Here is a 13,743-nt window from a genome sequence, read left to right as displayed (position 1 = left end):
CAAGGTTTTAAAAACCGACCTAGAATCGAAACTGTTCTTGCCACCGGTTTAGATCGTCCCGTTCAAATGAACAGCCTGTTCCAACTTAAAAAATTAAAATAAAAAAGGCCAAAAATCATTGAACGGGTCAAACAAGTCGGCGGTTCGACCACCCAATTCAGCGGATCACTAACTAATTCAATGGTTTTTAGCCAATGACCGGATTTAGGGTAAAACAGAACCGATTGCCTGAACATTTCTGGCCGAACAATCCAAACCGTCCAAATCAACGAAGATTAGAATTTTAAAACTACAGTCTCGGTTAAAATTTTAAAAAAACAAATACAAACAAACCAGCCCAATTGTAACCCATTAAACACAACATGAGTTGTAGGGTTGTGCAATCCTATTCCAGTTGGATGGTAAGAGTGTCCATAGACATGGCATAAGGCCTTTTTACCCGTTTCCAAATTAAGGACGTCCCCAACTCCAAGGACACAACAAATGTCCAAATCTGACATAATTATGATAGCAACGGAGCACATGAGCGACGCAGCAAGTACATCCCCTTCTGGACAAGAGCCAAGAGCCAGAAGATGTCGTCTACTCTCTTGTCTTGAATTGAGAATCAAGAAGGTCATCAGGACTCAACTACTAGCCATTAGCCAATACTAAATACCAATAGCGTTTGGCACAGAGAGCCCCTTGTGCCCATAATAATAGTCCATGATCAAAACTCACATCCTACGACGAAAATGACTTATTATGTATGCAAGAGTATAGACCCATAAGACTACTACTACTACTAGTAGGTATTTGATTTACATATCTCTTTCAGAGCAGACTGCAAAGACTACGTACAGAGACTGAGCATAGAGATGATGCTAAACAGTCTCCCAAGATTATGTTAATCTGAAGGGAAAATCTCTAATGCGGAAAAGACGTGGTATCAAAAAATTTTGACAAATCAAAGTTCATCCATAAATTTTGATTGGTCACCACGTTTATAATTGATCAAACGTTTTTTAAATACCATATCTTTTCCAATATCATAGTCGAACCCTGCCTAATTTGATTCATCAGCTAGGCTAAACCGGCCCTCAGCTAATTAATTGTTCTTCAAATAGAAAGAAATGGAACCAGAACTCTTAAAGTCAACCTAAACCATGAAATGGGTCATCATCCATTCTCTTGTGAGTGTTAAAAGGCCACGTAAAGAATAAAATGGTTTCGTTTTCCTTCCACCTAGAACCATATTTAATATTTCTGCATACATCCACATCCACTATCTAAAATTTCTTAATTTTGATGCGATTGTGATAGCTCAATGGTCAGCTCACGGATATTAATAGTGGTTCCGATGAATTTGATGAGGACAGGACCGAAATATTTTCCACAATTTTATGAGATGTATATAAATAGACTTTCTTCTCTTCAATCTGTTTATACTATTTATAAAAGAGTGAATGCCCTGTCCTTTGCTCTCATTTTAAAAATTGCCCATTTATAATTGTTCAGAAACTGTCCATGAATTATAAATAATTGTCTTAGAGATACTGTCACGTGAAAATGCACATACATGTATACTAGTTTCATAAAAATATCGTCTGAAATCATGAAATCAATTAGGGTTGTTCATAACAAGACCAAAACCGACCAAACCGACTAACCCGGTCCGATCCAACCCGAGTTGGTCGGTTTTTCTTTAGTATCGGTCGGTTTCGGGTTACAAAAAAATATAAACCGAACCGACTTAGATATATATTATATATATAATATATTTCAGATATATATATTTCAGTTTTAATATATATTTCAGATATATACTTATGGAAATATATATAGTTCAGCTTTATTTCAGAAATATACATGTTATATATAAAATTTCTGATATATAAAATATTAGTTTTAATCCATCAAATCATTTTTAATTTTTAGGCATCCAGCCTTTGCTTTGTTAGACTTGAATCCTTTATCGTTCACACCGAGAGAATCATTCACAAAACCGACACAAACCGATTCAAACCGACCAGGTCGATTTTACTTAGTACTGGGTCGGTTTCGGTTTCATTTCTAGGTAAACCGACCAGGTCGGATCGGTTGGAAAAACATCAATAAACCAACCCAACTCGACCCGTGAACAGCCCTAAAATCAATAGTCAATACATGCTAGTGGTATTAATAAAATAAAATAAAAAAGTAAAATAAAACCCATTACCCAATGTTGGTCCCAGGCTCCTAACCATATGGGTGTTGGGGGGGGTGGACTGGTACAGTCTTAACCTTTGGCATTTTTTAAATAAAATGGACACCCTAAAATTCAAACCTACATTCCCACCAAGGTTCAAAGTATCATACGTATATCATACAATGTATATTGATATTCAGGGTCATCAACAACCTAAATTTTTAAGTGTTAGGTGTTTTTAAATTTTTAATAATATAATAATAGGGTGATAAAATATATCCCCTGACAGAATATTATACCAAATAAATAAATAAATAACAATGAGTTTCAATGGAATGAAAAGAAGATCGGCTTCAATCAGTGCAAGGCCCGTTCAAACAGTCTTTACAGCCTTGCATCAGGAACATCTCTATACTTTTGTGCTTTATTTCATGGGGAGATATTCCCAATGCAAGGCTATAATGGCTGTTTAAACGGGCTTTGCATTGACTAAATCCGGTTTCAATGAAAAGAGAGTATCGATACTTTAAGCCTTGGTTTTCAGCCCAGGATTTTATTGTTACACCAATTATTTGCTATTAATACCAACGTTTTAAAAAACGACCCTAAAACGAAACTATTCTGGCCATCGGTTTCCGGGTCAACAGTTCGACCGTCCGATTTGAACAGATGGCCCATTCTGACAAACAAATTAAAAATAATTATTAAAAAATAAAAAATGGTCAAAATCATTGAACAGGCCAATAGGTCGATGGTTCGACCGCCCGGGTCAACAGGTTATTGACTTTTTCAACGATTTTTGGTCAAAGATCGGGTTTGGGGTAAAATGGAACCGGTTGCTTGAACGATTCCTGGGCTGAATGATCCAACTGTCCGGGTCAACGGCGGTTCGAAAACCTTGATTAATACTGCGTTTGATTGCAGTACAAATAAATTTGCACTGATGCAAAATTATGGTAGTATAAATGATTTTGGTATAAATTCTAATTTATTTTTGTTTCAAGTTTTACCTTATTTTGTTTAACTGCAGTATAAATGAAATAAGATAATACTTGAAACAGAATAAAGTAAACCCAAAACAAAATTAAACCAAAATTTGTATTTGTTTCATTTGCACTCTCATGCATTTGTAGTAGTGCAAATAAGATTGCACTACAACCAAACACAACATAAGGCTCAATTTGGGAAGAACATAAATACAAATATGTATAGTACAAATACAAGGTTTAGAAATATCGTATATAAGCTTTTACACTGTACATAGTTGTATTTACACTCTTTCCAAACTAAGCCTATGTGTCAGGTTGCAGTGTAAATCTATTTGAACTGATGCAAAATTATGATAGTGCAAATGATTTGAGCGTGAGTTCTAATTTATTTTTGTTTCAAATTTTACCTTATTTTGTGGGAAAATTCCCGATTAGTACCCTGTACTTTGGGCTTAATGCCACTTTGGTCCCTGAACTTTAAAACGCAACAATTTAATACCCAAACTTTTAAAACATGACAATCCAATACCTGTCGTTAACTAGTTGTTGACCGGCCGTTAAGTGGCATTTGAAAAAAGACACAAATGCCCTTCAAGTGTTATTTAATTTTCTTTATCAACCATCTAAACGTTGACAAAAAATTAACAGTCCCAAATCTTTGTCTTTTCCATTCAAGAAAGTTGGGGTCACGTTTGAGTGGGCATTCTGGTGACCCCAATTTTCTTGAATAGAAGAGGCAAAGATTTGAGACCGTTAATTTTTTGTCAATGTTTGGATGGTTGATAAAGAAAATTAGATGACACTCAAAAGGGCATTTGTATCTTTTTCAAATGCCACTTAACGACTAGTTAACGATAGGTACTAGATTGTCAAGTTTTGAAAATTCAGGTATTGAACTATCGCATTTTAAAGTTTGGAGACCAAAGTGGCACTAGGCCCAAAATACAGGGTAATAATCGGGAATTTTCTCCATTGCAGTACAAATGAAGCAAAATAAATAAAAACAAAACAAAAAAAAAAAAAAAAAAAAAAATTGAACCAAAATTTGCATTCTTTTCATTTGCACTCCCATGCATTTGTATTAATGCAAATAAAATTGCACTGCAAAGAACAAAAATGAGTTCCTTAACCCGAAATCCTTATATAGTCTAATGGTTTGGTTTTTCTTGGAATCCAAGCAGGCTGTAGCCAGTAGGGAGCTCGGATTTTCTATACAGGGCCGACCCCTACCCACAACACCTAATAGCTGCACATCAGGAACCTCTCCCCTGTAAAGACTAGGGAGATCGGACTCGCCTCTACGTGGCGGTTAAAATCGGCCAGAAAAATATGATAGGTAATCAAATTGGAAATGGACAATAGCAAAACAGTGCAGAGAAAACTGAGTTCATAGTTGAACATGAGCTAAAACTTGAGCAGGAAAAGATTTCTTTACAGGTTATGATTGGGTAATAATACAGACGCTAAAAACAGAGTAAAATCCGATTGTTCCTAGCTAGTATTTAAAATTAAACGCAATGGAGCCTTTTTTTTTTTTTTTGTACGTCTCCAAGCATTCGTCTACCCTAACTAACCATTGGTGATCAGACGCTTCAAATCTGATTCTCTTTGTAACTGCGTTTGAAATGGTGGAGCACATCATTCCATGCAGGCATTGATCGTGTTGAACTACGTCACCCAGGTTGAGATTTGAGAATGCTCTCCTCAATCCTCATGAGCGAACCAACCGGTAGGAAGTCAGCTGGTTGGGTTGGATATGGATTAGCAGATCATTAGATTAATATATTGACTTGACCATAGCCCATAGCCCATAGCCCCCGCCACCCTCTCTCCATTCATGAAAACATGAATGGCATATTTCATATACAACTTGTACTTGGCTATGATCAACTAGGTAAAACTCCAATTCAAGGTGGGAGGGGGGAGTATTGAGTTTTATATCATATGGATGATGGCCAATCAATGCCAACCTGATTGACGGTTAGGATCAGCCACAGGATCCCTCCACATGGAGCTTAGTATGAGCGTCCTAGTACAGCAAAGGCATTAATCCTACACCGCCAAGGCAGACCCAAAAAGACAGCAGAAACCAAGCAAAACTAGGACAAACAAATAGCTCTTTCTTTACACCCGTTCTCCAATCAAACTGCCTGCCAGCGACTCGCCTCGCCAGATCTTTGAACCCAGCTGCACGAGATGTTCACTCTGGATTGCCAATGATCTGGACTCTCTGGTATAGGGAGGGTCCAAGCCGAATCCGCTCTCCCACCTCAACGTGAGAGTAACCCAACGAGAGCATCAGACTTCAGTCCCTATAGCAGTGCCGGTATCTTAATGCAAATGGAATCTCCATGTCCAGTAGGACCAAGTCACACTACTATATCTCCTACACTGGAAGGCCCAGATTCCCAAGGTACTGACCCAAGTAATGGTTCCCCAGGACTTGATTGGATCATAGGTCCATTTGTTCTAGTGCAGATGCTCACACAGTTCAACGATAAGATTCCGTTTCTTTATAAATCTAACTAGAAAAATTTTGATTCTTAAAGAGGAATAAAGCTTTTCTGTTTCTCAATAAAACCGACTAGACAATTTTCAATTCTTGAAGAGGAATGAAGCTTCTCTCCAGCAGTGTGTGATTCAAATATAGAGCTTAATTATAACTAAGGAAGTTCTCTCTTCCCCATTATTCACAGAATAGCAGCTACAAATATAATTAACTCAGCAAGAATCTTTTTTATCAGTTAATTCAGCAATAACCCGTACTTAATTAATTTACAGCACCTACAATATTATTAGAAAAATATAAAATAGTCTCAGACTCCCAGACTCTTCAGGCCCAGGGCGAAATATATAGGGAAATTTCTGCAATAATTCATTTTTCTTTTTCTTTTTTTTACTGCAATTCATCTTTCTGGTGTCTCTAGTTCTGCATTAGATTGTCCATATTGTAGCACTCAAGCACTGAACAAAACCTGATATGGATATGCAATATAATACTCCTTTCATGCAATAAGATATCTTCTTTTTATCAGTAATAAGGTGAGTATATATTTAGTGAAGCAAGACTACCCTACGGCTTCCAAAAAGGAAGAAGAAGACAGCCTTGTGTTCTTTGAATGACTATCTTAAACAAGAAAATAACCTAAATTTTATAGTTCAAATCAGAAAAGCCATAAGATAGCAGACCGACAACCTATGTAGGACCACTTAAGTCCATGAAACTCTACATTTGCAGCTCCATAAAATGAAAACATGTGCACAGTCACAGATAAATACATAGTTACATATAGAGAAGGATGGCATTAAATAAAATGGAATGGTGGAACAAGATTCATCATCCACATAGCTAACCCATATAGTTGGGAGAAGGTATATACAGAGACAGAGAAGAGTGTAATCAACTCCATAGAGGATGGCATTACATAATCACTTGCACGTTTGTTGTACCAAGTGATTACACTCAGAATATGACATAGTTTTGATCATGATAAAGAGAATTTAATTTACTCCGCCGTGTAGACAATATTACACAAGTTATTTATAACAAAGATGCACTATTTAATTCCATATAACATTGAAATAAAAGATCCATTCTTACTGATCAAAAAACAAGAAATAAAAGATCCATTCTAGCAAGCAATGAAAGATGCAGCAGCATCTTCGCCACCTTACTGAAGACACAAAAAGTGAGGAAAAAAGAAAATGCGAGAGATCCAGACTACCTGGCTTTGTCAGTACCATGTTTGAGAAGGATTCAATTTCTTTTTTTTTCCTTTATTTCTGCCCCTTACCCCAGCTTCCCCTTTCACTCTCCATACTGTGATCCTTCTCTGTCATTTAATCCAAACCAAGGGACAATGAGCATTTTCACCATACAAGGAGCTAAAATATTAAAAATCCAATCATATAAATTGCGAAGTAATCAGAAAAAGAGTCAGATTCAAACCACTTTCTGGGTGCAACTTCGCAACAATAATTTGGAGTTTTTCTAAAGTTCCATGAAGAAAATAGATTGCATCGGCATTAGCCTTGATTTAGAGGTTAGAGCGGGCTTCCTGTTCCATTATTTGTTGGGTGTGGAGATGGTGTGTCACAGAAAAGAAAACTAGGTTGTTCCCAGATACAGATCTTGGCTTAAATAGGGAGCAGAGTATGTCCTAGAGATTCATTTGGAAGGAGATGGGGCTTCACAAATAAGAAATTATGGAGATATAGGACTACGAACATATGATCAATTAATAGGAAAAAGAATAGAAACATATCTCCTTTCTTGGAGATCTTACCTGTAGGGGTGTCAATTAGACTGGATTTGGTCCGATCCAATCCAGTCCAGTGTGAGTCCATTACAAGTGGACCGGGTCCAATTCAATCCAATGAAATATTTTGGACCATTTTGGACCGGTCCAGTTCAATGTCTGGACCGTCCAATCTGTTCAAATTTATTTTAATTTAGATTGATTTCAACCCAAATCCGGTCCATTGACACCTATATTCTTATCTTATAGCAATGGACCAGATATTGACTTAATCCAACCTAATCCAATATAAATTTATCACAGAAGGACCAGGTCCAATCCAATCTAATAAATAATTTGGACTGGATTGGTCCAAATTGAATTTGGACTGGACGGGGTCCAGTCCAAAACCGGTCCATTGACACCCTTACTTACCTGTGCCCACAAAGGAATCTTTGGAGTGCAATATGATGGAAATCTCCTGGGAGCTTCCCAAGAGACTGGTACAGCCAGGGAATCTTAGGGAGAGGAATGTTAGCACTACAGTCACACACGTAGGAGGGCATGCCTGCATAGCAGTACAGGCACATAGCGGCATAGCAAGGTCCAAGCACAAGCACATTGCCAAACTTGTATCCAAGTCCATACTAAAGCATGAACACATAGCTGAAGGGTAGGTTGCCCAGCTCTTTTCCCTTGTTTTCCTACTCCAAAACCAAGATACACTACTAATAAACCAACTAGGAATAGGACAAACCCTAGTTTAATTGGCTAAGGACCTTATCTGTAGTCCTAAATCGACTAAGATGTATGAATAACATTGGCATCACAATGCAAAATCTTCAGATTTCTTTTCCCACCATAAGATATATCCCATAACAGTTCCAGAAGTTGTTAGATAGCACATGCAACTGAAAACAATGTACAGCACAAGAACTGGATTTAGCATCAATATGGAGAGGCATTGAGAAAAGGTGAAATGCAATTAATATATTAGAAGTAGTTAACTAAGGCTATCCAACATTCGGGTGATGATACTGTACTGATGCACTGTTTAATTTTAATTTACATTAATAAAATTCTGAAGAGTAATTGATAAAGAAAAAAAGAAACTAGATTTAGCATCATCTTTACACATGGGCAACTAGAGGCAACTATATTCACCATTAGAGGTGCAGGAACAGAATCCTGAAGCGAAACTTTAGTCATGTCAAGAAAGGAGAGTCAGAACCAAAAAAGAGAGAGAGAGAGAGAGAGTTGAGAATATTCAGCATGCTATAGTAATATCCCAAGCAGAAAAAATATGAGAAGATAAAGTCATATCTAACAAGACAGTCAAAAACAAGGTCAAGTGGCAGCAATTGAATACCATTCTCAGCTGGGTAATGCTTTGATGAAAGTTGCCTCCAGAATTAGCAGCAGGAGCACATAGAAAATGTACATCACTCAGATCCTGAATACTTTTGCACCTAATTACAAGTAGTCTCCTCTCCTTCTGCCAACTTGTCTGCTGCTTCTGGTAACTAGCCTTCTGTCAGAACACCTAAACAAGCTAAGATATACCTTTCAAGATGGGGCATCAAAACCAAAGAAACTACTGAACCCTATCCCCAACTTCACTGCTAGGAGCTCCAGGATTTTGGTTGGTTCCCCAAGAACAGAATTCTGTGTAGCATACGTTTTGGTCATTGATGCAGCACAACTTTTACCGATTTATGTATCCACTATTTTACATTAGTCAAAGAAGATAATAAATTTGTAATAGAGCTTGGCTACTTCTTACACATATCAATACAATATCATATTTACTCCAAAGGATGCATCTGGTAAGAGTGGAAAAAGTGAATGCACTGATGTAAATGCAAATTTGTTCAAATAAAAGGATGCAATTCCTGCAATCTTGCATTCATAACAGAGTCTTGTTTGGTTCCAAGAGTGCAATCACAAATCTGAGGCTGGAACCAACCTAATTTTACATTGACCAACTTTGAGTGCAAAGTTTGCTTCCATTGCTCTCATTTTGAACACAAAATCAGTTGATAAAATAAAATTGCTTTCATTTTCAGTATGAATACACATTCTCACCAAATGCCCACAAAACTGAACTTGAGTGCAAATTTCCTTCAGTTTTGCTTTTGCACTCTTGCCAAATGCAGCTAAAAAAGAAAAGAAAAGATAACAGAACTATGGAATGCTGAGTGCTGACCAGAAAAAGATCAGCAACAATGTAATAGAGTAAATGTATTTCAAAGAAAAAAAAATTGTTCTCGTCATACTTTTAACCTTCCAAGATTTGGAACAGAACACACTGGGCTGACAAGAACTGTCTTCGTTGTTTATTCTCTGAGCACCAGGAACTGGAATAATAACAAGCTACTAAAAAGAATAGAAGCCTTTTTTGGAGGGAGCAAGTATTCTGGAAACTTTACGCCCGCTAGGTTTTCCCAGATTGCACATGTCATTTACTAATATAAAGTGTTATTTTAGAATTTCATGGAGTCTTTACCAAGTACCAACTATATAAAAGAAAATCAACTCCGCAAAACTAGGGTGAGGGAAATCATATATTTATCAGGAGATCTTCATTGGGGCCTTGGAGATGCCAGCACCTCCAACTTGATGAGTAAAAATCTTTATTTCAAACAGGTAGGTTGAATTCCATTCTTTAGCTGAAGATCTAGTTTATAGAGTTAAACTTAATAATCTTCATTTTTTTAATTTTTTACAAATGGATGTTAGACAAGGAAACCATAAAATTTTAATCACGTCTAGATACAATAAAGGACCAAAACAGATTATCTGGTATTATTGGTAATACTGTGATAGTGAGTGCTGCTTCCAAGAAGGTGCATTTCTCATTCACAAGTTTTTTTTATCAGTCTTGTTCATTAGTTGTTAGTTGATCTTCCACGAATTATAGATAAAGGAGCATGAATCCTTCCAAAAGCCCTCACTTTTCACTCATCAAAAATGTCAATCACTTCTAAATAGATAGAAGAGCCAGAAAGATATCTGAGAAACATTTTAGCTCTTTTAGGTATTTAGTGCCTGTTTGGGAGGGCTTTCCCATGGTGACCTATGGCTTTGCAAGGCGAACCCCACCCCAACACTTTATAAGCAATGTTTGGTGAAAAACTAGGAAAACCCAAACTTGCTGTCCTTCAAGCTTCAGCCAAAAAAGGCAGCTTTCTGTTAAAGCCTCTTTTAGTAACTTCTCAAAAGCTTCAGCCCTCCCAAATGGCCCCAAGTGCGCTCCCTATGAGATTCACTAGCTCATTCATTAGCTCATATTCCATTATGTGTGCTTAGGGCAGCAAAAGTCCTGCAAAGGTTCTCTAAGTGATCCCTTTACACTTTTCTGGAACCTGTGGAAAGATAAAACCAAATAGAAGCCCCAATTAAAAATATCTTAGCAGCCAGGATGGATTAATTGATATCCAGTGCTAAGTTGAACTAGATAGAGTGAGAGACTTAAGTACCACCACATCCCACAACAGAACAAATGTTCAAATAAATGATAATGGAGAAAGTTTGCTTTCAAGTCCACATAGGCAACAATGCAAATAAACATGAACCACATGGAATGTGATGTTAATAGAAGCAAAACAACCCATTGAGCCTGGCATTCAACAAATGTGTTTATCTCTGCAAGAAATGTACAAGGAACCAAAGACACTAAAAACTGACAAAGAACCCAAAAAACATTGTAACAAAAGATGACGTGAAGATTATCTTTTCAGTTGCGTAAATCATGGCCATTCTCAATGTGTTATGCCACTATCACCAAGAGAAAAGGCAGAACCTTTTAAAAAGGGAAGTCTTCCAGTGAAAATATACACAATTTCATATACTCACTGATAAAGTACATACAAGGCAGAGGGTCCTGGTGAGTACACCAACAAAGTTGGCAGAGATCAATCCACATGGACTTCAAGAGAGGGCCACGCAAAGCATCAAAAGGTTATCAATATTTTACAGTTGCATTCAAAGACCCCAAGTGAACCATCACCCTAGCATAGCCACAATCATCTGAGACCATTAATATAGTCCTCTAAATCTCTTCGACCAAACCTCCTTCCCTCTGGATTGACATTCTTGCACCTTGCAGCAAAGTATAATATTAACCAAGCCACCATAAAATAGACTTCCACTATCGATTGGAAAAAAGAAGCACATAATTCCCCAAAAAACCGAGCCACTACCCATCTGGGAACAGAGCCAGAAAGGATTTCCAAACATTTTAATTGAATTGCTTGTATCAACATCGTAGATATCAAGTAACAACCTTCCTGTATGACTTCCCTCCCGCTCCTCCTTGTATCCATAATTGCAACCCAACAGTCCACTGCAAACACAAAAGCCACAAAAACATCCAGGAAAAACCACGTAGACAGAAAGCCCGAGATCTCTGTCTCAAACCCCCGGGTCCAGGGAGAAGATATGGAGAATGGCATCAATTTCAATCTCACAAACAATTTAAAAAATGAGTACTGGTCTTCAATTTCACCAAAATACCACAGACCGAGGAGTTGGGTCAAAGCATCCCTAACAGCCCATCTCATGAGTATAAAGCCCGAAAGCCTCCGAATTCCCAGCCGCGAACCAGCCCAGATCGTTTTCATAAATAAATAATGTTTCTTCAGATAGTCATTAACCACAGCATAGAACACGATACCAAGAACACAAGAATGCGTAATCAAGAACCCTAGAATCACCCAACCATAAGCTGCGGACAAGAAACTCACCAGAAAAAACAAAGTCGCCGCGTCACGTCGACCCAGTTCGAGACCCTTAACAAGTAACTGAAAATCTGCAGGCCGATCCCCTTCCTCCCCCTTCTCTTCAATCGTTGTCATGTTCCTTTCACCATTATCCTCACCCTCATTTTCAATATCAGCATTCAAAGAGAAACCCTCCGCCTTGAACAGAAATCCAGAACCAACAATCTCCGAAAACCTAATCCCATCGCCCTTCTCCGAATCCAGAAACCCTAATTTCCCTTCGCCACGAAAGAAATGACTCAGATTCAAAAAACTGCGATTTACAGGAGCAGGACGACCCAATCCAAACAGACTCCGATCCTCATCATCGTCTCCAGAAAAGAAATCATCGTCAAGAGTACCGACGCGGCTCAGGTGAAGGAACGGCCGGCGACGACGGCTCATGGTGGTCGGAGATTTGAAACTCTCCGGCGATCGAACATTCTTGCCGGCAAGATCGAGGCGGGAAAGTAATGACTTCAAGGAGGGATCCCGATCGATGAAGGAGGTAACGAATAGGGTACCGCTCTCGACAACAGTACGGAAGGAGAAGAGGAGGAAAGAGAGGAAGAGGAATGTGTAGAAGCCGGAGAGGAAAGACGCAGAGGACTGCTTGATAACTTGCGCCGTTGTGCGTAGGTCAAGGCTAGTCCTGGTCATGGCCGTTCTCAGTCTTTTTTTTTTTCTTTTTCTTTACGTTTTCTATTTTCCCTCTCTCTCTCTCGCAAAATCTCTGCAACTTCTCTCTTCCTTTCAACTTTGTTCGGACTTCGGAGAAGGCACCATCATCAACGTGTACGAGCGAGCGAGCGAGCGAGCGAGCGAGCAGGTCCACGAGATATTATTATTAGTGTTAACGTTGCAATTAAATTACAGATTACAACACCTGTGCTTGGAATAATGATACTTAACCCCTCAAATTTTTATTTGACGCAAATTCTTCTTGAATTTTTTTTTTTTTTTGACGGCCATACTTCTTGAATTTTCAGATTCTAATACTTCATCCATTCTGTATCAATTGGATTGAACAAAAAAGATTAATTTATTAAAATACCCTTTCTAAGATTTGCATGAATAAAGTGATGATATTTTAAAATGACAAAAATGGATAGAACAAAGAATATTATTTCTTCTTTTCCCCACTTTGGATGAGAAATAAATAAATAAATAAATAAAGGATTTGTACATGCAATTGTTTGTTGGATAAAATTTGTTGGATCATACCACACATCTAGGAGCCTTATCCTTATCCCGCCCGAATCGACGGACTCGATAAGTCCTATCGGTTCATCTCCGGGTAATGTAGATCGAGGATCTCGGGTGTGTTTTATGAGGCCTACAGCAACTCACCTATATAAAGGCATATGTGTGATTTAACTCTCTAGCTCTCTCATTTACAAAGCTTTCAAACTCGTAATTACTCTTCGCAAATTTAAGCATCGAAGTGCCCACACTGAGTAAAACACCCTAGGTCCTTTGGTTATACTCTCTTGTAGTTCGATCGGCCACCTGAAATGAACGACATCTGAACTACCATCCAGCTAGGAGCGACCAAACCATGTACCATCATTATACGTTATAAATTGCAA

General features: G+C 38.0%; 1 protein-coding gene across 6 annotated transcripts; it reads right to left on the bottom strand.

Annotated features, from left to right (window-relative positions):
• Positions 1–6,635: 6,635 nt before the first annotated feature.
• On the bottom strand, positions 6,636–12,983 carry LOC104595054 (uncharacterized). 6 transcript variants are annotated; one of them, XM_010255617.3, is made up of 3 exons: positions 12,140–12,983; positions 8,764–8,925; positions 6,636–6,989 (listed from the first exon to the last, which is right to left on the bottom strand). In XM_010255617.3, the coding sequence occupies exons 1-3, from the start codon at positions 12,812–12,814 to the stop codon at positions 6,891–6,893; spliced, it is 936 nt and encodes a 311-aa protein (XP_010253919.1). In that variant the 5' UTR covers positions 12,815–12,983; the 3' UTR covers positions 6,636–6,890. The 6 variants fall into 6 exon arrangements, 4 of the variants coding, with proteins under 4 accessions (XP_010253919.1, XP_010253920.1, XP_088753304.1 ...); XM_010255618.3 differs by having other exon boundaries at positions 8,764–8,922; XM_088897178.1 differs by lacking the exon at positions 8,764–8,925 and having other exon boundaries at positions 12,140–12,982.
• Between the last annotated feature and the right edge of the window lie 760 nt (positions 12,984–13,743).

The sequence above is a fragment of the Nelumbo nucifera genome, chromosome 2, assembly GCF_055504915.1.
Source record: "Nelumbo nucifera cultivar China Antique chromosome 2, China Antique-T2T, whole genome shotgun sequence".
Lineage (NCBI taxonomy): Eukaryota > Viridiplantae > Streptophyta > Magnoliopsida > Proteales > Nelumbonaceae > Nelumbo > Nelumbo nucifera.
This window is presented reverse-complemented; position numbering and strand designations above follow the sequence as displayed.